Raw genomic sequence first — 26,655 nt, forward strand, 5'->3', positions numbered from 1 at the left:
TAGCTGCAGCCTGCCATAACTTGTAACAGGAAACGGCAAATGACAATTTGAGGGCAAGATACTTTTTGCAAGAGATAATCAGCAGCCAGATGCTGGCAGTCCAATGAAGATGTGACTCAACCTATTTCTTGGATTGGAATTTCAAGTTGTTTTGAGCTTGACAGGTGTGACAAACCTTTCCCGCCGTTCATTTGATCTGTACCTGCAGTGCTGGAGCTCGACTTTAATCCTTGAAATAACTCCAAACTCTTTTGTTTTGCCCTTGAATTGGAAGTAAAGCCCCCGAAAGTGTGACTGGCAACAGGTGAATGTTGACACAAAGCACACACATGTCTTTTTCTTCTTGCTAATCACATCTTGTCTTTTATTGAAATGTTGAATGGACGGATGAACTACCAAAGGTGAGGCTCGTAAACATGGAAAAGCTGAGGAGCGTTTGGGGAGCCAAACCACTCCTGCACATGCCGCATGGGCGTGCGTGCGTACGTGCGTGCGTGCGTGCGTCATGACGCAGGAGCGCAGGTGTGATTGTGTCCATTCCCGTCTGTCTTTTTCTTTTCCTTTCTTTTCTTCTCTCTCCCTCCGTCCCTCCCAAGAGGCTTGCAGTGGACTGGAATACGCTTGGCAACTTAACACGGTCCAATTCAAGTCAGGAGGGAAGAAGATTGTAATTTAAACACCAACATTTTTTAATCTCATAGATTTCTGGAGGAAACGCCTGCCACCATGAAGAAATCTTTCTACACAGGTAAATGTGTGATGATGACACCGCTGTATGTTGCTGTTGTTGTTGTTGTCATTGTCCGTTATTTCTTTCCACTCCCTGATTTATCCCAGATCGGTATTGAAATGTTGACCGGCTTTTTTATGTAAAGTTTAATTTTGCAAATGTCATCCATCATGTGTGCTCACCAAGCGGGCGCCCGCTCAACTTGATTTATTTAAGCCAGCTGCAGAAAGTAAGAGGCATCTAGGGATCATCTGTTTCTTTTGTTTTAGTTTCTTTCATCTCTTTTGTTGATTTGCAAACTCGAAATTTGTTCAAAATGCTTTCTCTTTCGATGAAGGGCAGCTTTAGAGAAACTACACAAGATAAGAAGAGCCAGAAAGTGGGAGTTATTTGAGTCGAGGCGTTCACAACTCAACTGCTAAGTTGGCTCACCTGTTGTTTTCTTCCTGAGGTTCTAAAAGTTAAAAATACTCTTTATTTATTCAAGTGATGAATTGGGGCAGTGTCAAGTTGTTGTTGTTGTTGTTTTAAAAAACAAATCTATTTCAAGCACTCCCAACAATATCCGCTTTTACGGCTAGTGAACAATGAAACGCTCGTCCACTAGATGGCAGTAAATACAATTAACTTGAGTATTGGACAGCTAGCTACACGTCATAAGAGTGAAAAGTTTCCAGTATTAAGAATGAAAGCTCGCAACAACAAAACGACTTTGTCAGTCACGACAAGTGCCACAAAGTCCGCACGCACGCACATCCTGATTGAGACATCCATCTTCCGCCTCACCTTTTCTTATCAGCCAGCCCTCGTCCTCCTCCTCCTCCTCCTGCTCCTGCCTCATCTCGCGCCCATCCGCTGAACCTCATTGACCTCCTCCTCCAGCTAAGCTCCGACTCAGTCCAATGTACACAAGGTCTATCGTATGGAATGCCGCACTCCTCGGGCTCCTCTTCCCAGAGTCTTTGTGCAATCGAGCGTTTGACACTTTTCCATTGGAGCCAAGTGCAAGTTGGCTCATGCCAACTCTTTCTCCTTCCTCCTTGTGTGTGTGTGTGTTTTGTGCTCTGTGTGTGCAGGTGCCACATTCCTTTTTGTGCAATTGTAATCCCAACATGGCAGTCAATAGTGTAGAGCAGCAACCTGATCAGCTGTTCTCCCCGATTTCCCCTTTTCCACTTCTTGCAGTCCATATCTAAAATGCAATTCTTTATCTCGGTTGCAATTGCATGAATGATTCGACAGCCCCTCCCCGTGCTTTGGATCAATGAGTACCCTGTATACAGGACTGTGCATGCACACAAACACTCCAAGTACCTACGTATTTCCCAAACACTGGTGGTATGTGCTTTTCTGTTCCACTCCACTCCACTCCACACAAACATGAACATGCACCTCCAGGTGGACGACAAAAGCCTCCTTCTTGTCTCACGTTAGGGCTGTTTATACAACACTTGAAGTGGGAGCCCGTAGCTATTGTTATATGGGAACATGAAAGTCAAGCTATAAAAGTATGCGCTGATGGATGGATGGATGGATGGATGGATGGGTGGGTGGGTGGATGGATGGATGGATGGATGGATGGATGGCCTAACCTTCATGGATGGCTGCTGGATGGATGGATGGATGGATGGATGGATGGATGGATGGATGGATGGACGGATGGATGGACGGATGGATGGATGGCCTAACCATCAACTTGACTTGCCCGTGGATAATAGAATGATGGAATGCATTGGACATGCACATAGAAATGATGGTGCACGACACGATCACTCTGCCCTTATGGAATAAGCATAATAGTTAAACCGCGATTAAAGAGAGATTGAAATGATCAAAGTTCACCTTCATTTAAAATGATGCCATGTGAATCCAATCATTCGTGGAGCCTTTTTCCACCTCGTGTGTTTATTATTAGCAGCAAAGAATGCGGCCGCAGCTTTACACGGATAGTTGTAGCTTGGCTCCAAGCCCGGAGGGAGCCAGCCCGCCCGTAAAAAGATAATGGCGGGTTCTGATCTTCGGCAGGACACGTGCGTTGACATCTTACATGTGTGTATTACAAGATGGATGCACCCGCAGGCGTTTAGTTGACGGTTTGAGAGTATGAACGAGATTGTTTACTTTCAACTAGGCGCGCTATTTTACCTTGCTTCAAAGCAGGTTGACATCACTTTGCGAACAAGCACACGTTTCCGGAGGGAGGTGGATCGTCATAAAGCTCGGTGGACGTCTTAAGTGACTTGAAAAGGAAGTCCGATCCTTATCTGCCTTGTCCACGTTGTTTTATTGGCTGCTTTATTACTATTCTCGATTCGCGTCGTGTTTGTACTGTACAGAAAGGTGTGTTTGCAGCGGTGGAGTTCAGAGTCAACGATGAAAGCCTTCCTTGTCTGCGTATCTGCTCGCTAGCTAGCTAGCTGGAGCTACAAGCGACAAGATCATTTAGGAAGGGTGACTGTGAAGTCGTAAAGGTAGTTACTAGCCACGCCTGATTTAGCGTGCACTAACTCACGAACTGCCAGTCCATTTCAAATTGATATTCGACGTCTATAGCCGTCAATGGCCTGCTAGTTGACGTCTATAGCCGTCATTGGCAGTGAATGAGTCTTTGAAAACAACATTGCTGCCTAAGCTACCGCTAGTTAGCTTATGTGCATGTGCGTCGTTGAAACCGTACTGCATTAAAATACTGTCTAAAAAATCTCAGCATGCGTGATCACAAGGCACTCCTCCATTCTTCTCTGCTTTGCCTTCATTCACAACACGTGTATGTGTGTGTGTGTGTGTGTGTGTGTGTGTGTGTGTGTGTGCAGAATGTGAGTGAGTGCTTTTGTATTTCAAGTGCGACTAAGTGCCGCAGCCCGTCCCCTCTGTTTATCTTCACTCGTCATCTGAGGCCAATCACTTTGCCCTTGACATGTTTGTCCAGGCCATGCACACGTATGCATATACACACACGTGCACTCGCACACACACACACACACACTCTTATAAACTGTCATCTCCTCTTTTCTTATTGTACTAGCTTGCAATTGCAATAGCTAGCAATTGCAATTAAGGGTGATGCAGGAATGTTAGCAGCGAGCTCATTCCTTGCAATAGTTGTTGTTGCCGTGTCTCTAAGTTGAAAGCTAGTCAGCTATGTAGCTAAGTGGATGCCGATGTGCTCCACATCCGCCCGCCCGCCCGCACGTCAAGAATGGACATCAAACAGGTGAGGCAGGCCCCAAGCAATGGCACACAGGCGTTCATTCATGTTGAAAATATGCCTGTGTGTTTTTCTGCAAGTTGGAACACTGCCTCTTTTGTGCCTCTCATGTGACTCCGCTGACCTCAGTTTTACATCCCATTGTCATTGGGCAAATATAATCAACCAAGAGCTTTGCAAATCCATTTCAAGAGGAACGAGTCATATCCATCCATCCATCCATCCCCTTGGCGGGAGATGACTTGAAGTTGCGCTAAATGTGTGTTTGCCCGGATTTGTGTCGCTTCAGACAAGACCGAGCAGGTGAGCAAAGTCACGCACGCATGCAAAGTGAAATGCATAGCGAGGTTATTGTGCAGGTGCCACTCATTTCCACGCACACGTTTGACTGACAGAAAGATATTGAGCGGCCTGGCCTGCCTGTCAGTCCTTTGCTCTCAGCGCTGGCTCCAGGAGGCATGGTGCTAGGTGCGTTACATCACTTTGGTGCCAAAACAACACCTTATCAACACATGTTGGAATAATTACAGACGTAGCCTGCACGGGCGGCCATGGCGGCCATGGCGGCCATGGCGGCCATGCTTTGATGCACATAGCCAGGAGCAAGAAGAGTAGTAAAGTATTGGCACGGTGGTATTTGTGGCTGCAGCTGCGTGCTGTCAACTCTACAACTAGACTATATTTATGGATGACTCTTTGGGGAATGCTTTCAATTGGATGCTTTGAGTGTGGGAATTCTATTCTTCAGATCTAGGAGGGCTTACTGACTCATCCTCTTTTTTTGCTGGTCATTTCCCCCAAAGGATAGAATGCAGGGAAATGATTCTTCTTGTGTATTCACAGGACGGTCGTCCGGCGCGCGATCAAGGAGGACAGACAAAGATAGCGGCAGCATCCTCAGCCCTGGTAAGTGCTGCCTGCCGTGCTTTCTCATTCGGTGACTCATTTTTGTCTTTTGGCACGTCCACCAAAGATGCGGCGAAGACACGTGGTCTTTGCAGAGAACCTACTTTTGTGCGTGCAGCATCAGCACAGAGAAGAGGAAGGAACAAGTGAAATACACACGTTGACATGTGCAGGATGTGAACTCATCCCATAAACACCTGATGGCTAATGGGGCAACATCTCTATAAATGAATCGTGCTCATGTGTGTGTCACCGGTGATCGTTAGGTGTGTGCGTGTAGGTGTGCAAATGACATCACGCTAATTGCAATGTCCCATGTTGTGTTTAATAGCCTCATACAGTGACGCTTCTCGGAATGAATTACTTTCCGGTGATTATCTCTTGCGCATTTGTTGAGCGCCGGGAAATGCTTAAAGATAAGAAGCATATTATGGGATGCCAGCCAGCGCACTCACATATTTGCCTCCCGTGGACCAGTTAAAATGTCCACATGAAAAAAGACAAGTCAATAGAAACACGTGTACACATGCCAATGACAGCCAGCTACTTTCAGGTGTTGACCACAAGAGGTCGCCAGAACGCAGCGCATCTTTGCTCGCTGCATTTTCCCACATGATGAAAGAAAGCCTTGTCTCATAAAAAGTCTTTGAAAACATGCATTAGATTATATGAACTGCGCCACACTTGATTACTCCCCCCCCCCCCGTCTCATACAAATGCATGCTCAACAAAACAACATGTTGAAGTGATTTTACCGCTTTTAATACTTTCCATGTTATGTAACTAAACAACCAATGTGCCAAAGCACTCTTTCTATTAGACAGGTTGTGTGAAAGAAACTACCAGCCAACAAATGTCCGTATACACCAAGATGCCACAAGATGGCACCAAAGACCTACTTTTCTCTTAGACATGGTTTTACAGCAACTAATGTGGGGGAAAAAAAACAGGCGCTCGCCACGTGACCTCTGACCTCCAACACAGTGTGAGGGATGTGCGAAGGGGTCAAGTGTCACTGCTGTGTTCTCTTTGGCTGTCTCTTGTTGCAGCAATCACTTTCATATCATTTGACACGCCATGCATGGCAGGGAAGTGTGACGAAGGCAAGGGCCTTGCAAAAATAGCCCGTCACATGCTTCCGACGGACACAATGCTGCTTCAGTCTTTCCACGGCACCATCTGAAGGGAGCAACATATGACCTGCACATGGGCCGTGTCGTCACACTGAAGGAATCAAAGCGGGGAGAGGACCGAGCACAGCAGAGGAGGGAGGGAGGGAGGGAGGGAGGGCGGAAGGGAAGTCCAAAAAAAGACGGGGAGGGAGTGAGAGCGAGGGACACCAAGAGAGAGAGAGAGAGAGCGAGTGGAGTCAAAGTGCAGACGCTACATGTGGCTCTGGAGGGAGTGATCTGGTTATGGAGGGGGACAAATTCTCAGGTAGGACACATGTTTCTTCACTCACTGGAGTCAACGACGTCGTGGTTGAGCGCTTTCCGGTGTCTCTCTGCGCCGCTATACTTTCCACTCTGTTTTTTTTTTCCATTGTCTCATTCTGTCCTCTTTGCTGACTGACTGACTGACTGACTGACTGACTGCATGCTTTCTTTCGGCGGGGGGGGCTGTGCAGGCTTAACAGACGGAGGGATCCATCTCCCAGAAGTTTTCTGTCTGGGCCATGTCTCTCCCTCTTGCTCTTTGGGGCTTTTTGTGGCCGTTTCAACCATGAACAGGAAAGAGTCGTGTTTGAACAGTACTACTCTTGTCCCTCGTGGCTCTGCGGGTCACTGGCTTCTCTCTGGCCAACAGGATGTAGAAAGCCTGAGTCAGCCCGCCTTGCAAATAAGACTCCAATAAGATTCACACGCACACAAAAGCCTGCTAAATGGACTTTGTCATCCGTGTTATTTAGCGGTCATGGAAGCTGTAGTCATCGAGAGCCGAAGAATGAGTCGAGTGGAAATGGTCCAAAAGCGTCTGCGGCAGCATGTGTGTGTCATTCCACATTCAGGGCCAAATTTGGAGGTACACCAATATGATTGAATGACTTCAAATCCTAAAATAAATCAATAAAATGATTAGTGAAGTCAAATTAATCAAATCAAATGAAAAGAAAACAGCAATGAATACTGTGTCTTTTATTTCAAGTGGCTACAATTTACAATGCCATGTATAATGCAAAAAACAAAACAAAACAAAAAAACAACAACAACTCCACTCAGTCGCAAGGAGCTCAGGAGCCAGACACTTTCCCAAGGAATTGAGGCAAATTCAAAAAACAGGAGCAAAGATTTATTTCAGCACACGGGCAGAAATGTGACCCTCAAATGGGGACTGCTCATGTTGCTCCAAATTGGACACGGAACGTGATCACATGTCATCCACTTGGCGAATCATCACAAAGTATAGTCCTATTATTTCTGCGTATCCTCAATCTTTTCCCGGGCCTTCTGGCTAATCTGCAGCTGACCCAAAGGCCCAAGTGCGAGAAAAGGCCATCAGTGAATTGGATTCAAAATTTGTCATTTCAATTCCTCCCCCAATTCGTTTCTGTCCAAGCGGCTGAACTCTGCAGCCGTGTGGCTTCCTGGAGCCCAGGGATGTGTTTTGGTCGTTGCCATGGCGATGAGCTGAGTAGAACAATATGTGAGGCTAACAAAGAACTGTAACGCTGCCTTGTCGACTCCATCCATGAAGTTATTACCCGGCGGAGAGGTGGAGGCGGGGGAAAAATAGAAAAGAAGAGAGTCCCATTGATAATCATCTCCGTGCAGCGAGGGATTGAGGGAGGGAGGGAGGGAGGGAGGGAGGCAGGGTGGCTTCATGTTGCCAACAGGTGCTGCATTTGATGAAGAAGCTGAAAGCTAGCTAGCTATTGCACATTTTGTATGTATAAAAAAAGCAGCTGCTGTCAGTACAGCTGTGCATGCACTCATGCGGTTGGGCCACTTGGTCATTGGAATACTTTCCACTGACATTCATCAGCAGAAGTGGCAGAATACGGCACATTATTAGATCTTGAAGAACAAGTCGACGTGGATCAACATTTTGGAACACGTCAAGAAGCAAAAATGTCTTGAAGCTTTTTTCTGTGCATACTTTTGGCTATAATTGAATGGACAACGTACTGCTGGGCCATGGGATCTTTTGCTATAATTCTATCTATCTATCTATCTATCTATCTATCTATCTATCTATCTATCTATCTATCTATCTATCTATCTATCTATCTATCTATCTATCTATCTATCTATCTATCTATCTATCTATCTATCTATCTATCTATCTATCTATCTATCTATCTATCTATCTATCTATCTATCTATCTATCTATCTATCTATCTATCTATCTATCTATCTATCTATCTATCTATCTATCTATCTATCTATCTCTATCTATCTATCTATCTATCTATCTATCTATCTATCTATCTATCTATCTATCTATCTATCTATCTATCTATCTATCTATCTATCTATCTATCTATCTATCTTCTATCTATCTATCTCTCTATCTCTCTATCTCTCTCTCTCTCTCTCCTCTCTCTCTCTATCTCTCTCTCTCTCTCTCTCTCCATCTCTTCTCTCTCTCTCTCTCTCTCTCTCTCTCTCTCTCTCTCCTCTCTCTCTCTCTCTTCTCTCTCTCTCTCTCTCTCTCTCTCTCTCTCTCTCTCTCTCTCTCTCTCTCTCTCTCTCTCTCTCTCCTCTCTCCCTCTCTCTCTCCCTCTCTCTCTTCTCTCTCTCTCTCTCTCTCTCTCTCTCTCTCTCTCTCTCTCTCTCTCTCTCTCTCTCTCTCTCTCTCTCTCTCTCTCTCTCTCTCTCTCTCTCTCTCCTCTCTCTCCTCTCTCTCTCTCTCTCTCTCTCTCTCTATGAAAACAAAAATGCCTGACGGATGGAAACGGAACTTCTCTCCATTGCCATTTGTTCATTTGCTAGTTAGCGGAACGAACGGACTTTGCGTGCCGGCCGTGCCCATTTGGCATTTGCGAGCGACAGCCGCGCTCAGCCTGGCGTCCGTCCATTTCTATATATTGATCCGTTGAGTGCAAGAGAACACCGACTGCTGTACATTTTGTCTTTCATCGAAAGCAAATGTTGTCAGACAAGTGATTCAATTGCTCCTAGGCAGAAATGTCCTCCCTCCACCCTGTCACTGTCCATCCTCTCAGCTATCTCCCATATTTTGCCATTTTTGTGTCCATTTTCTGCTTGCAAAGTGAATGGACTAAAAGTGCGCTAGCTTGCCCAATATGCATGTCTAATGCTTTCCGTCCCACCGGTCAAAAATGATTGGAAGTACAAATGTACACGCACAAGCAGCAACGACCGAGAAAAAACAACAACAACTTTCTAGTAGTTGTACCAGTGTGACACTTGTTACAGCAGATTGGATTAACCCAGTCTGGAAGGAAGTGGCCTTGTCACCAACTTGCCTGTGTGTGTGTGTGTGTGTGTGTGTGTGTGTGTGTGTGGTTAAAAGGAGAGTCAGTGGCTGGGCCCATCGAGTCATAGCGCCGGGGTCACGTGTCGCCCGCCGACTTATGCATTTGCTGGGATGAGGGTGTGTCCCAGAGTGGGATTCTCCATTTTGGAGATGGCTTTAGGGTACGACACGGTTGGTTGCCCGTAGCAACAAGGATTATTTGGAAGCGTCGCGCTGAGCCCTGCAGAAAAAATAAATGGCGGAAAATGTCTTTTAAGTCAGAAAGATTCCTAGAATGAGTTGAACAGAAGCTTATTTAGTTTTGTGAGTTCAGGCGCCAATTGAAGCTGTGCCAAACAATTGACATCTGGCTCCCTCCCTTCAAGTGTTGATGGTCCAGCCAGCCAGCCAGCCAGCCAGCCAGCCAGCCAGCCAGCCAGCCAGCCAGCCAGCCAGCCATATGTGTGGCCGCAAAGATCAGCGCAGATGACACTTTCTTTTTTTTCATATTTTGCACAGTCCAGTGGCAGACAAATGGGATGCAAGTTGTTTTTTTGCAAATGTCAGTATTTTTCGGCTCATAAATCTGCACGCTCCGAGGCCCTTCTGTGTTGATGATGAGTAAATAGACTACACACTGCTTCCAATGTAAGCAGTGTGTTGGCAGTGAGCTTGACCATCGTGCAAGATTCCAATGATGAGACAGGCAAGTGCTGGGCGCTCCTTGACCTCCAAAGGTGCTGCTGGTGCTGCTGCTTTAACAGCCATGGATGCCACTGATGAAAAGCTCCAGATCAACATCTGCTCCATCAGCTGACAAGAGGAGCTTTCGGTCATGTGACCACAGGAAACAAGCCTGTGAATAAACCGTGCAAGTGGGAGGGAGGGAGGGAGGAAAAGGAAGGGGAGGCTAGAGAAGTTGTGAAAAAACTACGTAGTACGTGAGCAGAGTGAGAGAAGAGAGACGTGAGCTTGGATCTGCTGTTTTCTTTTCTTCCCTCTCTCCCTCCCTCGCTCGCTCGCTTGCTCTCCCTCCTTCTGCTGTCCCTTGCGTCGGATTCCAAATTGGGATTTGTTTAAAATCTGGAGCGCTCCTCTGGACGACGTTTCCTTGCTGGGTGAAAGGGAAGCCTCGCATGATAAATCCACTCCCCCGGAAAAAAAAAAATGTCTGATTCCGCCGTCAACGCTCACTTGGAGGGCATCATATCAGACTTTGAAGGTTAGTTGCGTTCTTGCTTTCTGCCTGCAAACATGTTTGATTGGGACTGGACTGCATTCGGAAAATGTCTGCTTGTGGTCGGTGGAAGGGAAAAGTGTTTGTTAAAGCTTGTTGTGAAGTTGTAGCTGCAAAAAAAAAGAAAAAAGGCTGCAATCAGCCTTTCTCCTCAGGGAACCTGACTCACAACATGGGATGGATGGATAGATGGATGGATGGATGGATGCTGCTGCTTGCTTTCTTTCCTATGATTATCACTGAGTGGGCTGCTCCCCTTCAAAATAGCATTTATACTTGATGACCAATTGACATGAATGTCTTTTTGACCTGTGGAAATGCTTTTCTCTAGCTCCCAAATTGCCGGTCGGTGCATTCAGTGGAGCGCTTCCGAATTTGCTTCTCAACAAAATAATTGATAATGATGATTGGGCTATGATTTTGGAAAAAGCGCAGCCCCAGCTGTTTGGCGGCCACGTTTGTGGTGTTTTCTTGATTTGATGCGATGACTCACCAGCTCAAACCTCACGCCCGTGTTGCACAATTTGAAATGACGTAAGACTGGAGCAGCTTCCATCTTAGAATGTGTGGTTTTTTTTGGTTTTTTTTTCTAAATATGGAGTAACTCTTCTTCATTCTATGAGAAAAGTCAACTTTGGATTTGGCCGGCGTGGAGGGAACACCTGGTCGGCAGCCACTCCCCTCCTCTTTGTTTTCATCACTTCCCCCTCGTCATCATCTGCCTGTCCATCCCTTCTTCTTCCTCTCTCAGCAGCTTGTCCCTCCTCAACAAGTTGACTTTGGCGCCCGCCTCCAGCATCTGCCTCCCGTCCTTCCTCGCCACTTGGAAAGGCACCCACACCTGCCTGTCCAGGGCGGCTTCTCCGTCAACGCCGGTTCTTGTTCAAACGTTAACCGAGCGAGCGGAAAGATGAATGGCGTCCCGTCCTGGAGGAAAAACAAGCAAGGCCAACTGTGGTGGTGGTGGTGGTGGTGGTGGTGGCATGTTGGGCGTGCGGTTTCAAATCATGCTTTTAGTCTGGTGACACATAATGGGCCAGTGTTGTTGTCAGTGAAGTTTGTACTTCCCCTGGATGGGCTTTTTTGCGTGCTGACTCATGAATTGGAGCCGTGTGAGAAGAGCGCACGCAGCGCATACAGGGCAGGGCAGCGCAATGGCGGCGCGAGCCCAGCAGCAAGCAGACATCTGGCTTGGATTGATTTCTTTTGTCGCTGCAGCTGCCACTTATCTCTTTCCTTCTTGCTTTTGGGAGACTCGTCGACTCAGGGAGAGGAAATTCCACTGGAGCTCTCCACTTGCAAGTGGGCTTGGTGTCGGAGCAGATCCCATACGAGGGCTGACCCACTTTACTTTCATAACAAGTGGACCATGCATTTGCCACCTCGCTCTTCTATCATTCCGCTATGAGAGAGAGTAAGAGAGAAGTCTTTGTTTCTTGTTTGAATGCAGGGAAGCGTTGACACTTCCCTCTTTTTAGAAGCATAGTGAACATGTTGGTTAACAATGGAAAAAACATTGAGTGGTGCGGTTGAGAGCCAAAAACAGAAGATGGGGACATTTGCAGAAGTTTGTCCTCCATTCTTGAGCTTTGTCTTACGGTGAAAGCACAAAGGCTGAGCCTAGAGCGGGTGAGGCCTTCATGGGGCATCTCCGTCCGTCCGTCCGTCCGTCCGTCCGTCCTTATCAGGTGGCGGCGTTCCACTCGCCATGCAGCCAAGGCACCTTTCCTCTCCGTGACGCCACTTGACATCCTCAGTTGTTGGTCTGATTTAGCCAAGGGTGGGCGCACCATCTCCTCCACAACATCCTGCAATCTGGTTTCGCTGAAGCTGTTTTGGTCGAATCCCGCTTGGCTCCCTATTTGGTGCAGTCTGCAAGCACGTTTACGCTACGTATAGTGCGCACAAGTGGAACAGGCATGAGCGCGGCCAGCTCTGGCGTGAGCCCGCCTCAACCTCATCTGCAGTGTTTAACCTTGCTCTCCAGCTGTGTTTAAACAGGCGTGTGCACGCACGCTGACAAGTAGGTCCTCCCTCCCTCCCTCCCTCGGCAAGGCATTCGGCGTGTTCGCTTTCAGTCATGGCACAGCGGAGTCACCGCAGTTAGCTCAACAGCAGGCAAACATGTGATTATAGCACAGTCTTGGTCAAAGAGTCCATGCTAAAGGCTTGCCACTCTTGTTCTTCTTCTTCTTGTTTACAATGGACACACAATGCATTCACTATATAAGATACTATAAAGTCCCACAGGGAATTCGAACAATGTCAAAGATGGCAAAATGTTGCGTAAGGTTCCATTTTTAAATCAGCTTTGGTTGGCGTCAATGAGACATATTTGGTTGATGATTGGAAATTCCGAGACTATATGCTGCTGATTCACACACAGCGTTTTTTTCTTTTGGTTTTCTCCACTTTGCAAGGAGTGAATACGGTGACCAACCAGCTGCTTCTCTGCTGACTCACTTGCTTCTTTCCTAACATCAAGCACAGAAGCCCTGGGAAAAGAGCAAATATTCCAGGAAGAACATCTTCTCCCATGCTGGTGGTGCCGAGAGGCCCAGATGCCTGCCTGCCTGCCTGCCTGGCTGGCTGGCTGGCTGGCTGGCTGGCTGCCTGCCTGTCTGTCTGACTGGCTGGCTGGCTGCCTGCCTGCGTGGCTGTCTGCCTGCCTGCCTGCGTGGCTGCCTGCCTGCCCGCCTGCGTGGCTGCCTGCCTGCCTGCGTAGGCTGGCTATTTATTTAGGAGCGAGAATTATTGCTGTAGTGGAGGCAAGCCAGGTGTCACCCGCCTCACATGTGTCACCGAGCAAACTGTGGCTACAGAGTGCATTTGGAAACATTTTCACTTGTAACAAAACCTCTCCACTTCACTAGTGGCATTTTTAACAGTAAACTATGACGTTGTTCTTCTCTTAATACGCATTAATATGCAGTACACTATAAATATGTCAAGAAACAATACATGCAGATGCAGAGGAGTATTGACAATGTTTGAATGACATCATTATTTCAACGAACAGCGGAGGCGCGCAAGCAAGGCGACGTCTGTTAGGGATGTCAGGCTGTATTGTGTGACGTCATCAGACGAGCCGAGTCAGTTGAATGCACGCAAACAACGTCTGCGCATGCGTAATCTGATCCACAGGTGTCCGCAGCCACTTAAATGTCCCCCCTTTATCATTTTTCGTGCCATTTTTACATTTGCAAGAGTCCGGTCGGTCGACATTTGCGTTTCTTGTGATTTGGACGAGAGTGTGCCAAATCTTGGAATTTCCAGCGCAATGCTGTCGACTTATTTGAAGCGTGTCAAGAGAGGTGAGCTTCGCGTTTGTGATCTCATGTTTGCTTGAACAGAGGGCGGCTGTTGAAGTTGGAGCAAAAAAAAACCAAAAAAAAAAACAAAAACAGCGTTGCAGCATGGAGGTGCTATATATTAATTTTGCACGCACTTTTGTTCCTTTGGTTTATGGTCTGTGTGGTTTACAAGTCGCTTCTGTTCTTCTGGGTCGAATGGAAAATAGGAATACGACAGCACAAAGTGAAGGATCCTCCCTTCTCTCTGTTGGAGGCCCAAATACAAGTGTTTCCGGCCGAATGTCGTTTTTAGATGATGTTTGCTTTGCTCTGCTGAACTTTTTTGCATATTTCTGGTGGGATGGCTTCAAGCCCTTTGTTTCCTGGCTAACCAGAACTATTTTGTTTTCCAGCTCTGAAACGGTCATTTGAAGTGGAGGAAACGGATTCATCCACGCACCACTCGCCTCTGTCCCGTCGCACCGCCAACAATCCCCTCCGCTCATCGCTCTCCTCCACGTCCAGCCAAAGGAGTTATGACCTTAGTTCCCGCAACTCTGACTACTACGCCCCCAAATCATCTCCCTCCGCCGACGCCTCCAATCCACGCTCCCCCAAAACGGGCATGAGGCGTACGGAGTTATCGGGGGCCCGCAACCCCGACGCGGCGGCGGCGGCGGCGTCTTCTCGCCGCACGGAAATCTCCATCGAGGTCTCCTCCAAGCAGATCGACAACTCGCCCAGTGCCGGCATCACTCGTTTTGGCCTCAGGCGACCCGAGGCGAGCCTGGGCAGTCGGAGCGCCCCGCCTGACGGTTCCCCCAATCCCGTCTCCGGTTCCACGAGCAGACGAGCCAACGAGCCACCCGCGCCTCCCAGGAGGGTGGACTCCCAGCCCTCGTCCGTCGCGCCGGTCTCTCGGATCCCCGAGCCGCTTCAGAGAAGAGCGGAGCAGCAGCAGCAGCAGCAGCAGCCGTCGTCCACCTTGGGCGCGGTGGAGGTGACCCGGAGGCCTGAGATTCCCAGCTTCAGACAAGCGGACGCAGGAGTGGAGAACAACAACCACCTGCCACCTCCTGCGCCCAGTGCGCCTCTGCCCTGCCTGGCTGACGGCAGCAGGAGCAGGGTGGACTGGCTGCCAGACACCCCCATGACGACTCCACCTACGGAGCGTGAGTAACTCAAAAGCACTTTTCTATTTCCCTCCTACCTCTTGTAACGTTGTCATTAGAAAGGCACTTGGAGATCCAAGCATTTTTGCTTTGCAATCTTTGAGCTTACACAGCCTTAGTAGCGTTGTGACAATTTCAGCTGTCCTTTAGCACCACCGTGTGGACAAAATGTGTTTGGTATCTTCTGTTGCCAGCGGGCATGACTTCAAATTGAACAATGGTCCAATGTTGGTTGTAGTTTGTGTTTGGGCTAGATGTTTGACCTTTTTTTTTTTTTAAATTTTGTTTGCTTTCTCCGTTGAGTCATTTTTGTGCCGCTATCTGGGCTCCAGCTGGAGCGGGCGGACTTGTTGTGTTGCAAGGAAGCAGGCCGGCAGGCCGGCAGGCTGGCAGGCAGCACAAGCGGCCGAGAGGTGATACATTCCAAATCTGGAAGCCATAAAACATCGTTAACGCCTCCATTTTACACTCGTAGGCAGTGTTTCTGACCGTCCGTTTCCTCAAATAGATAAAATAACAGCGATGGGCTGGCCAACCCAAAAACTATGTCGGTGCGGGTGAAAAGGAAAAGTTCCGAGACAGCGGGCTCTTACGACTTCCTACTCGCTTATGCATGTGAATGGAAAGAAACATCGAAACAAATACTATTGTAAGGTGGTGGAAATTTTGCTAAAGCTTTCCAATAGGTCAACTTTCAATATCACACAAAAGCCTTTTGTAGCCACTCCTTGAACTCACTTGTGCAATCGGGTTCTATTCATAGACTGTTGATGATTGACCCTATCTGTTTTGCATAGCAAGGTACAAGTTGCGTGGAAAATCCTCGATTCATAGCTACGCAAGAATGCCAACCAAGCACGACGTGCATGGTGCAGTCTTACTGTAATGGGCAACAATACCTTAACCTAGTTAGCCAAATCCTTCCTTCTAATTCAAGCAATACCGGTTGCAAAAATGACATTGTTTTTTTTTTTTTTTGGTCGCTATGCAAACAGATAGGGCGTCTCGGCTTTCAAATCCAAGTCGAGGTCTGCTTAATTGTCAATGTCTTCACATGTCAAGACACACAAAGAGATGGGAATGACCTTTCCCACTATCCAAGTAAACGGCACAAAGTCCAAACAATGAATACATATTGATACTTTGAGTTGGATTCATGATGATGACTCATTGTCCCGTGACTTGTTGGGTCTTGTGCTGGCTAAACAGGATATATTTTTTTTTCTTTTCTATTCTTTGAAAGGCTCCCTTTGTGTTGAAAGAACAAAGAAGCCTGGGTGTGCTAAGAAATCATGGCTAGCACAAGCAGGCTATCTTATATTTCACACAGATTATGGTGAAAACCCTTTCATGCCCCCCCCCCCCCCCCCCCCGTGTTAAATCGATTGAAAGTCACCATATGGTCATTATTTGAAATTTTATTTGTTCAGTCGACATCTCGAAAAAAATGAATGAAAATACATGCTAGAAAAGACAAGGACAGCAGTTACAGCAGATTGATACAGTGCTTTTTTTTCCGACATTCATCAAGTATTTGCAGTTTGCGATGATCACTGCCAGCTTAATGTTTCAGCCAACACCGTGTCATTTCTGAGAATAAATCGAGCTTGGATTCCCGGGGCCACGGTCAGATTGGAGCGATACTCGTAAACATCGTGGACGTCGTCGAGAGCGTCGGGCGCCGCTTGGAATTTTGTGGCCCACTGCCACTGCCACCATTCGTAATCTCGAGTGGATTTAAGTGGGTTGGCGTAGAAGGCCACCCAGGACTTGCTAAACTCCTTTTTCCAATTTGCGAATGACTTATCGACAAACAAGCGAGCGCAAGCCTTGCCGTCCTTCACAAACAGTTGGAGACTTGCCTGGTGGCCGCTTAAGGGGACTTTGTCTGGATTTGCAAACTGGGCTCCTCTGCAGATCTCCTCGGCCGCTGTTGTCCACAAACAGCACTTTGTTTTTGTCTTGTGGAGGCGGGCCTGGAGGCCGCCATTGAGGCGTACCGAGGTGTCGACGTCGCCCCATTGGCTACGGATCACTTTTGAAAACATGGCTTCCTGGCTGTTATTGTCCTTGTACAGTACCACCATGGCACCTTCCATAACGTGGTTTATCGGGACACCCCTCCAAAGAATCCGAGCTCTTCCGTTTTCCCCAGTTGTCACTTCAAGTCGAACACAGTCTCGACTACGTAGTCCTAGCCAGGATCGCGGATCGAGACCATGGCTTCCGGCGGGGTCCGGAATGTCGACGACGCAATGAGGCGGCGCCGGCCCCGGCTTTCCTTTGGGCGGCAGCGGCGCCGGCCTGAGCTTTCTTTTGGGCGGCAGCGGCTTTCCTTTCAAGTGTTTCTCCTCCACGATCATGTACAAGAGCAGTCCCAGGCAAGCCAGGTCCTGCCATCTGATTGTGAGGCGCCATAAGCGCGACTGGTCGACGTGGCTTCCAAAGTCTTCGGCGAGCTCCGCCAAGAAGTTGCGTTGCTGCGCTCCCACTGCAAACGCTCTGATTTGCCTGAGCAGGTTGGCGGTGATGTGGTACGTGTAGGCGGGATCGTAACGCGTGTTAGTAACGTGCGAGTTTCCGTAATGCTGCGTGAGGTAAACTTGGTCTACGGTCTGGCCGTCTTGCTCCCTCACTCGGAATACGATCCGGCCTCTGTTTCCTCTTTCCCTGTACTCGGCGTCGGGCGGCTCGAGGACGTAATCGGGAAGATCCGATTGGCCTCGGTTGACGTTGCCGACGGTGTAGTAGCGGTATCGGAAGTCCCCCCGAGGCAGCGGGTTCAAAAGCCTCTCGTAGTTTCCGTAGTGATGCGAACCGTACGTTCCGAGGTCGGGGTCAAAGGTGAGTCGTATGACGTCGCTGTCGTCCATCTCCACGGTGTTGGCGAACCAGTGGAGCAGCAGCAGGCTGTGTTTGGGCACGGCTTGGCCAAAGTTGACTTCTTTCAAATCGTCGATAGAGTTGAGCCTCCGAATGGCGCAGCGGACGTCGGCGCGGATGCAAAGAAGCAGAGCGGCGGCACACCAGAGCGCCAGTCCTGCCGACGCCTTCATCATCAAGCGATGGCCCGCTCGCTCGCTCGTGCTGTCGATTTGTCAAATGCAAAGCTGAAAGGGTTCCAAAGAAAGCCTTAGTTAGCGATTGACATGCTGCAAATCAAGGAGTTGGCAGACACCAAATAGCTTTCAATGTAATGTGACACCAAAGAGTGTTGTTGTCGTCCGTCATGTCAATTGAAAAAGACAAACGGGCAGCTCTTACCGAGGCTGTCGGCTGCTGCTGCTGCTGCTGTCGTCTCGTTTCCTCTCGTCCTCTTCCCTGTCTGAGCTCTGTTGCCCTGCTGCTTTAAAGCTCCTCCGCTTACTATTATCTGAGAATTGAAACTGGGCACTGAGCCAGACAAACTGTTTACTTTCACTTTCCTTTCTCATGAATTTGGAATCTAGTGGGATTGCTTGAACATGGCCATACTTTGGACTATGACATCACCTTGTCATTTGCACTCTGAAATGAGGAAATAACACGGTTAGCTTGATGAATATCACCCATTATGCTTAGACATATCAAGCGTGTGTGTGCGCGTGTGTGTGTGCGCGCGTGCGTGACGGTGTGTGAGCATGTGTTGCTGCGTGCATGCATGTAGCCTGAATATTCCAATTTTTAGTGAGTTTTTGATTAAAAAAAAAATAAAAAATTGACATAAGGATATCTTGCACTTAATTTTGGCTTGTATTAAGCCCCCCCCCCCCCCCCCCCCCCCACCCGAGTAGTGCCTATGAAAAAGAAATGACGCTCATTGCACCATTTATAGGTCATCACTGAAGTCCAACTTAGAATTCTGTTTCGGTTCAAATGTATTCATTGTTGCATTTTCTTTAGCAACCAGCAGGGGGTGCTGTTGCATTATATACTATCAACACCTGGCATTTATTAAAGCCTATTTATTGCTAGTGCAGCATTTTAGTTGAACAATGTGCTTTTCCACCAACGTGATGTGCTTGCTTTTGTTTTTTTCTGTGGTCCCTTCCCACTTGTTTCCTTTCCAATACGCTATTTGGAACTTATTTGCTATTCCCGAGCACGCTCTGCACACGTATCATTCAGAGCAACCAAAATATTGCCTGCACAAATTCAAACTGTACCTTTTAATGATGGCCTAAAATCTTGGCAGTGGACTGTAAAACAAAGCAAGCGTGTCATGAACTCATCATGTTACATCAGGTGTTTTACAAAGATGGCCGGACGGTCGGGGCCGCCGGCCCGGCACGGTTGCCCCAAAACTCTTTGGATCGCCGACCATCCAGAGCTTGGGCTCCTTCCCATTGGCTTGCTCCTTAAAATCAAACAAGCAAGTTCCAAAGGTGGTGAAGCTTGAATCTGCTGTTTGTTCTGGTGTCATGGCAACGGCGCGCCCAAGTGTGCTCCTGGGATCTGAGCGCTTTGTTGGGAGAAGAATCGGGATCAAAACGATGAATTAGCTCGTAAATTGTCGTCAGCGCGTGTCGACGCGTGGAGCATTTGGACCCAAGTTGCTCATGCAAGCTGCTCGGGCCGGCACAGTTCAAGTTTGCTCCTTTGGGGGCTAGATAAAGGAAGTGTCTGTCTCCCGTTGCGTCTCGGTTCACATGACAAGCCAGGGTGGGCGGGGCCAGCGGCCAGCTTCCACAGCCACAGCCACACAAGAGTTAGAGGCCTCTTACGAGCGAGCGAGCGAGCGAGCGAGCGCTGCACGACAGCCAGCCAGGGAGGGACAAGGCTTTCACGCACGGTAAGTCTTGCTTTTTCTTCATGCTTCACAGGAGGATCATTGGGCTTTTTCCAAATGAGGCTGACTGACCTTGTGCAGATGAATGTCTGGAAGGAAAAGAGCATGCAAGAGCTTCTATCAGTGGCGTTGAAGTATGGTGCGCACATTATTGTTGCATGAATACCGAGGCAGGCATTCCATTGTGCTTCAGCACCCGCTTGTCTTCTCAATTGACTAGTATTAGCTACACGCTGTTCCTGTTCTCATGGGGATCCATTACCAGATCACTTAACGAGCACGCAGAGCTACATAGGGGTAGTAGTGTGGAGCTACCGACGTGTGTGTGTGTGTGTGTGTGTGTGTGTGTGGTATGTCAGGTCAGATCATTTTTTTATTTTCGTGTCGTATGGAGGCAAATAATGTCAGTTGCCCATAACGTGGCCTGTTCTTTTTTTAAGATCACAAACTAGGTGGCATGGACCGAACAGCGCCTCTGCTGGTTGCAGCCGAATACTGCGGTCCGACGCCATGAATCAATTGATTCCTCGCAATCGACCAAATTCCATCCCTGTTGTCAACGGCGCCACAATGTGACCCGAGCGAGCGCTTTGCTGTTGCTTGAGTGGTTTGGCCCGCCGTCTCTGGTTTGCCTCAGCAGCAGCAGCAGCAGCACGTCGGCATTGTCGGGCCGCTGACCTTTGGCCACTCTTTGATGGGACGCTGAAAAGGTCACCTTTTGTGTACGTCTGCATTATGTCAGCCAGCCAAGATTGAGAAACGGCCCTTGGAGGTTAGATTCCATGCCACCACTCCACCGATAGCCTTTGACCCTTGAACTCTGGCTCACTTGGGGTCACTCTAATGGTATTTTGCAGTCCCTGTCGGAGAGTAACTAATCAACTGCTTGTTGAGCATCAAAACAGGGGGTTAGGTTTAGCAAGGCGTTAGCAGATGCTAATGTTTGATGGCAACTTCAATTCATTGTGGTGACTTGAAGGCAGAACCAACCGCATATTTGCTGGGATCTCAATGGAAACAAATGTTCAGATGAGACGAGGCTTTGGGAAAATAAATAAAGGACCACGACGCCGTGTTTAGAAAGAGAGGCCGTAAAAAAACATTTTAGAGCAGAGTAAAGATCCAAAGGACCCATTTAGTGGCTATGTCGACTAATGTGTGTTTGACATGGCGATACTTTGGAGAAAACAGCCTACTTAAAAGATTGGACCAACTTTTAGGATAGCTTGGAGTTCATATCGGATTTCAATCGCTGACGACTGTCGACGCTGGTTCAGCCTGTTTCCTTTTGTCTCCATTCCTCCCTTCAGATGTGCTTTGCACAAAAGATCAAGCCAACAGTTTGTCATTAAAGGACATGCATGACTCATTGTAGGCCCTGCAGTGACCTTTGACCCGCTCACCAACGCTGCCCAAATCAACATATTGGCTCAGTGGCTTTGACCACATCTGCTCGTCTGTTTTTTTTTGTGGTCATCTTTTCTCCTCTCTGCTGCTCAACGACTCTCTTCCGTTTCGCTTCCCTTATCTGTCTCTGGCTCATCAGATTGCCTTCCTACTCTGCACTATCCCCCCCCCCCCCCCCCCCCACCCGAAATGCCTTTGCGGCACAGCAGTAGGCCGAGCAAAATTTGCAACAACAAGAAAAAAAGCAATGCAAGCCAATCGTCCTGGAATTGAAGCGAGAGAGAAAATTCTGCCGTGCCTGTAATTGAAAACAGTATCAGCGATGAGTCATCCTGTTTTTCGACTGTTATTATGCTGTTGCGTTTTTTTTTTTTTTTAATAAACGGAAACAACGCCAGCCCTCCCATAAGGGAATCCGATCCGGGGGAAATCCCTTCAGGAACTAAAGAGGAGTGACATCAATGCAATGAAAGCTATAAAGGTTATCTTGCAGATGCCTTTGGGGCGGGGGGGGGCTGAGGTAATCTTCCGACTCCGCTTACTCGCTTTTGATCGTGCGTGGTCAGCCGATGAATCATCTGGAATGATTACGTGGCTTCAGAAAGGCACTTTTCGACAATTTGGCCAATTTTCTTTCCAAAATTGGCAGGTAGGTCTGATGTACTGTAACAATTACGCCATTTCATGGGCAATGCTAACGGAACACTCCATTTCTGCGGTGTGGTCGGTCCGCTGTCACGCCCGTTTGAAGCAGCCGTGCAAATAAAATCCACCAGGGCAGGGCCAAACACTTGTCATGTTCTGCTCAACATTGGGGTCCTGCTCCAGACACCTGGTGCTACTGCCTCACAACCATGTCATGTCTGTACAACCAGTGAATTGGTTTCAGCCAGTAAAAGTATCGGTAGCTAGAATCGGTAGTCTCCTGGGGTACTCGATACCCAAAACCCGCTGCTATCTGTACTTGCCGAGCGACACCATCGGTTGCTAGTTAAGAGATTTTTTTTTAATGCTCATATTGTGTTTTATTAACATTTTCTTTGTAGCGGTAGAAAGCATCAAAGCTCAAAAAGTTTGACATTTCGGGACAGGTTCATCGTAAATCAAGTATACGACTGCCGGGAGGGGAGCCCCCCCCCCCCCTTCTGCATCGAGAAGAAATAGTGAGCTAGAGCAGCAGATCGAGAGTGAGGAATGCAGGAGGTGTGGCGCAGAGGGCAGTAAGTCACCTTAAATTGCTGACTGACTGCTGCAACAGGATGGGGAAGGAAGGAAGTGAGTGGCGCTGGAGGCCATGGAAAGCGAGCTGTGGGACGGACACGCAAAGGAACCAATGCAATACCAGTCCCTGAGTGATGCCCAATTGAGCGGAGCGGACGGACAAACGCTCTGGGCTTGACTGGAATCCAACGGCTGATAAAGCTGGCCTCTGCTCATGTGTGCCTTCCTATGCTGATAACGGCGGCGGCGGCGGCTCAGGTTTCATTTCCATCTGCACATCAAGTGACAGTATTGAGGAGCGCCAGGCCGCGTTGATATTTTCAAATCAATGAAAATGTTCACGGCTCACATCAGCGTCGGGCTGGTGACCATTTGCTGACCCGATACAGAGCGTAAAAGTGTCTCCGCAGGTCAACGATGCAGTCTTTGGTGGATGCCTCCGAAGCCGTTTATTACATTTAACGTCGTCTGCTGCTCGACAGATTACTAGGTTGTTTCTTTTTCTTTTTTTTATTGCCGGTATCAAGAGCAGACCTGCACGTGTCTTAGAAATTGAGCATCTTCCAGATGTTCTCTCTGGTACACACCGCTTCCAGTTTCTGCTCCCATTGATGTCAAATGAATGAAAGGAAATGTATTTTCTCTTTGTAGGCTCAGAGGTGATTGGCAGCTACACCAGCACCAGCACCAGCAGCAGCAGCAGCATCAGCAGCAGCGCCATGACCGACACGGCGGTACCTGACGCCACGGTGGCGGCAGCGTACAGCGACAGAGCACCCACGGGCCCTGTGGTGGACTTCACTTACGTGGGGATTGACGCCATCTTGGAGCAGATGAGGAGGAAGGCCATGAAGCAAGGCTTTGAGCTCAACATCATGGTTGTAGGTAAGAGAGAGAGAGAGAGAGAGACGTCGCTCGCTCGCTCGCTCTTACATGGTTTGTTTGCGGCGCTCAGTCAAGGCTAAAATGTCATCCAGCAGCTGTCAGAATTGGAGTCTGTTGCTTTTGCTCTCTAATCAAGATGTGGGTGCTGTCAAAAGGAGCTGTAATCAGCATGCAGACAGGCAAACTACAAGCAGGGCCGTTTTGAATGTCTGCTCTGAACTTTGCCGATGCAAACATACAGCCGCAGTTTGGAATGGCCACTTTCTCCATTGCTGTGCCTTTTTCTATTTGCACACAGGACAAAGTGGCCTGGGCAAGTCTACTCTGATGAACACGCTGTTCAAGTCCAAAGTCAGCCGCAAGTCTGTGACGGCCACCGCCCAGGAGAAGATCCCCAAGACCATCGAAATCAAATCCATCAGTCACGGTAGAGTGACAATTTGGAGCCAGCACCTTGAAGCATCCCCTCACCTTATCTCGTTTGTACAGACATCGAGGAGAAGGGAGTGAGAATGAAGCTGACGGTTATTGACACACCTGGCTTTGGAGATCAGATCAACAATGAGAACTGGTACATTTCAGTTTGGCTTTCTTTTTCTTCTCCAATCTCTGATTTTTTTTCTCTTCCCCCTCCAGCTGGCAGCCCATCATGAGATTTATTAACGACCAGTACGAGGCATATCTGCAGGAGGAGATAAACATCAACAGGAAGAAGAGGATCCCGGACTCCAGAGTCCACTGTTGCATATACTTCATCCCGCCTACTGGACACTGGTGAGGAGGAGGGGGGAGCACCACAGAGCTAATGTGCTTGGAGGCTTACCTTACTTGTCAGCGCTTTTCCTGTGTAGTTTCGTGTGGAGCGTTTTTTTTTTTTGAGAACGCACACACACATTTCCTGACATATCCCACGCGGAGGGAAACCTGCAGCAGCCGTTGCTGGAGGACACATCTGGTTCTCATCCATTTGCTTACTGTGTGGGGCCGGCTGTGCATGCACAATAAATTGGCTGCGCAGTCTCGTGTATTCATGGCGTAATTGGCTGTGCGGGTTTAGCGCGTACGAGCGTCGGGACAGCGGAAGATGCTGTTGGAGATTGTCACATGGGCAAACCAGCAGCAGCAGCTCAGTGTTGGTCGAATGGAAAGAGAAAGGCTGAGAATGCGCACACTCAATTTGGCACTTAGCCGAGCTGCTGCCATTCACTGCAGGAGCGCCTTCAACGGCCTCACTAGTCCTCCACACACACACACAGGCACACACAGGCATCATGAGAGAAAAGTAGGTCACGAACGTGTCTGACCTCTGCTGGAGCATGTGTGTACTGCATATTCATTGACTCCTTTCGACCCAGTCTGCGGCCTCTGGACGTGGAGTTCATGAGGCGTCTCAGTAAGGTGGTCAACATCGTTCCGGTGATTGCCAAAGCGGATACGCTCACCTTAGAGGAGCGGGACTTCTTTAAAAAGAAGGTAACGTCCACACCCGCTCCGCTCCGTTGGCGCTTTGCGAAGCGTAACGTGTTCGCCGACCGGAGCAGATCAGGGAAGAGCTGCGAGCCAACGGGATCGACATCTACCCTCAGAAAGAGTTTGACGAGGACACCGAGGACCGAACGATCAACGAGAAGATCAGGGTGAGCGCCTGAGGCTTTTCAAAGTGTTCCTCAAAGTGCCGCCATTTGACATCTTGCCCGCCCGCGTGTGCAGGAGATGATTCCGTTTGCCGTCGTGGGCAGCGATCAAGAATACCAAGTCAACGGCAGGAGGTTGCTGGGGAGGAAGACCAAGTGGGGAACCATTGAAGGTAGCGCTTTTGCTAAAAGGCTGGAATGTCACAAGGCAAGACGGAAAAAGGCGTTTTAAAAGCGGCTGACGCGGGCCTCATGAGTGCCGTTGCTGCCGTTATTAATCATAAGAATATCAGATGTTTTGTTTTTAAAGTGGTTACTAATGAATGTTTTTCTCCATCAGTGGAAAACATAGCCCACTGCGAGTTTGCCTATTTGCGGGATCTACTCATCAGGTGAGCCAATATTCCGTACATTGAGGTTTCCAGTTCTGCCCGCCACACGCCGATGTCACCTCTTGCCCCTTTCCAGAACCCACATGCAGAACATTAAGGACATCACCAGCAGCATCCACTACGAAGTGTACCGCGTGAGGCGCCTCAACGAGAACAACACGGCCATGACTCACAGCAACGGCGTGCCCGACCGTCACCTCACCGCCCACGAGATCTAGAACCCACCCGATCCGAGACTCAAGTCCCTAATTTGCCCCTTCCCGTACAGAAACAAGCCAGCCTGCCGAGAGTGGCTGTCGTTTGCTTGCGGTGACTTTTTCTTACAGTGGTGGACAACAAGAGTGAGACAATCTTTTTTTTCTTTTTCCTACCCGCAGTTGCTGCAACTTTTACTTTTTTTGTAACACCAACAATCCTTATGGATTCACTCCAAGTGCCAAAAAGGAGCCGACACTCCAAACTAATCATCCACCTTTTTATCTTTCCCGCGTGTCTCGTAAGGTGGTCTTTGGGTGCACGAAAAAAAGGGCACATATGTCTGCATTGCGCTCATTTCCTGCCACAAAATGCCTTTGTGCTTTGGTTACACGTGGCTGGCTTCCTGTTAAACATGGACCTTGGTGTCGTTTGAATTCGGACTTCAAAGTGCCACTCTGGGAAAAATATCCAATAAGAGTGACTACGTATTTATGCACCCACCATGTCAAATGTGAATACTGTTGGTCCATTTCTTCACATCGTTTCCAAAACAGTCGTGCGAGGCTCAGTCGACGGAGGATGTTTAGGATGCAGCGTTGGCTGCATTTAAACACGCTCCCATTGGTCTTAAACACGTCAAGCCCATTTGAGTCGATATAGCGAGCGGCTATGCCACTTTCATTCTTGCTTCCTGCTGTCATATTCTTGTGTATTCTTTGTTTGTTTTTTTTACCTGTATTATTGATAACAAAGTGTCCTTTATCTTATTTTAAGAAATAAAGATTGTTGTAATTATGCACCACGTTTTTTTGTTCCCCCCCAACACTGTCTGATCCATGACCTTCAAAAAAAAAAAAGCAGCTCGATTTCTCTTTCTGCATTGGTCTTTGCCTGAAGCGTCTGCAGACCGGGTGAGTTCATTTGTTTGCAGAAGTAATTGTCATAGTGGAGTGTTTTTTAATTGGCATGTCATTAAGCACTTACAAGATTAGCCTTCCAAAGCAATATGGCTGCGCTCTCCCAAATCAATCAAAAATGCAATGGCTATTGATCTGTGCTTTATAAATAACCTCCTTGTTTATCATCCTTTCGCCTTTTTCCCAAGAGCATTTTTTTTGCTCTGCTCTTGAGAAAAAAAAACAGTCAGTGCTGATTGCATGGGGAAGATCTATTGATTAGAAAGG

At 48.3% G+C, this 26,655-nt stretch overlaps 2 protein-coding genes across 9 annotated transcripts; one reads left to right on the plus strand and one right to left on the minus strand.

Annotated features, from left to right (window-relative positions):
* Nucleotides 1-518: 518 nt before the first annotated feature.
* Nucleotides 519-26,268, plus strand: LOC133170532 (septin-9-like). 8 transcript variants are annotated; one of them, XM_061303524.1, is made up of 13 exons: nucleotides 519-748; nucleotides 4,782-4,844; nucleotides 4,912-4,990; nucleotides 14,208-14,966; nucleotides 23,014-23,247; nucleotides 23,546-23,674; nucleotides 23,737-23,818; nucleotides 23,884-24,021; nucleotides 24,603-24,720; nucleotides 24,789-24,884; nucleotides 24,958-25,054; nucleotides 25,222-25,273; nucleotides 25,350-26,268. In XM_061303524.1, the coding sequence occupies exons 3-13, from the start codon at nucleotides 4,912-4,914 to the stop codon at nucleotides 25,489-25,491; spliced, it is 1,926 nt and encodes a 641-aa protein (XP_061159508.1). In that variant the 5' UTR covers nucleotides 519-748; nucleotides 4,782-4,844; the 3' UTR covers nucleotides 25,492-26,268. The 8 variants fall into 8 exon arrangements, with proteins under 8 accessions (XP_061159508.1, XP_061159507.1, XP_061159506.1 ...); XM_061303523.1 differs by lacking the exon at nucleotides 4,912-4,990; XM_061303522.1 differs by lacking the exons at nucleotides 519-748; nucleotides 4,912-4,990 and adding an exon at nucleotides 4,181-4,241.
* On the minus strand, nucleotides 16,367-18,380 carry LOC133170534 (uncharacterized). The gene is made up of 2 exons (XM_061303531.1): nucleotides 18,231-18,380; nucleotides 16,367-18,076 (listed from the first exon to the last, which is right to left on the minus strand). The coding sequence occupies exon 2, from the start codon at nucleotides 18,023-18,025 to the stop codon at nucleotides 16,517-16,519; it is 1,509 nt and encodes a 502-aa protein (XP_061159515.1). The 5' UTR covers nucleotides 18,026-18,076; nucleotides 18,231-18,380; the 3' UTR covers nucleotides 16,367-16,516.
* Nucleotides 26,269-26,655: the final 387 nt, after the last annotated feature.

This window comes from Syngnathus typhle, linkage group LG17 (genome assembly GCF_033458585.1).
Source record: "Syngnathus typhle isolate RoL2023-S1 ecotype Sweden linkage group LG17, RoL_Styp_1.0, whole genome shotgun sequence".
NCBI classification, from domain to species: Eukaryota; Metazoa; Chordata; class Actinopteri; order Syngnathiformes; family Syngnathidae; genus Syngnathus; species Syngnathus typhle.

Bases quoted from the DNA above. Each gene is read 5' to 3' on its own strand.
- LOC133170532 (XM_061303522.1), top strand. From the start codon at position 4,196: ATGTGTGTTTGCCCGGATTTGTGTCGCTTCAGACAAGACCGAGCAG. The intron at 24,022-24,602 runs GTGAGGAGGAGG...CTTTCGACCCAG, and splicing joins ATCCCGCCTACTGGACACTG to TCTGCGGCCTCTGGACGTGG. The intron at 25,274-25,349 runs GTGAGCCAATAT...GCCCCTTTCCAG, and splicing joins TTGCGGGATCTACTCATCAG to AACCCACATGCAGAACATTA.
- LOC133170534 (XM_061303531.1), bottom strand. From the start codon at position 18,025: ATGATGAAGGCGTCGGCAGGACTGGCGCTCTGGTGTGCCGCCGCTCTG.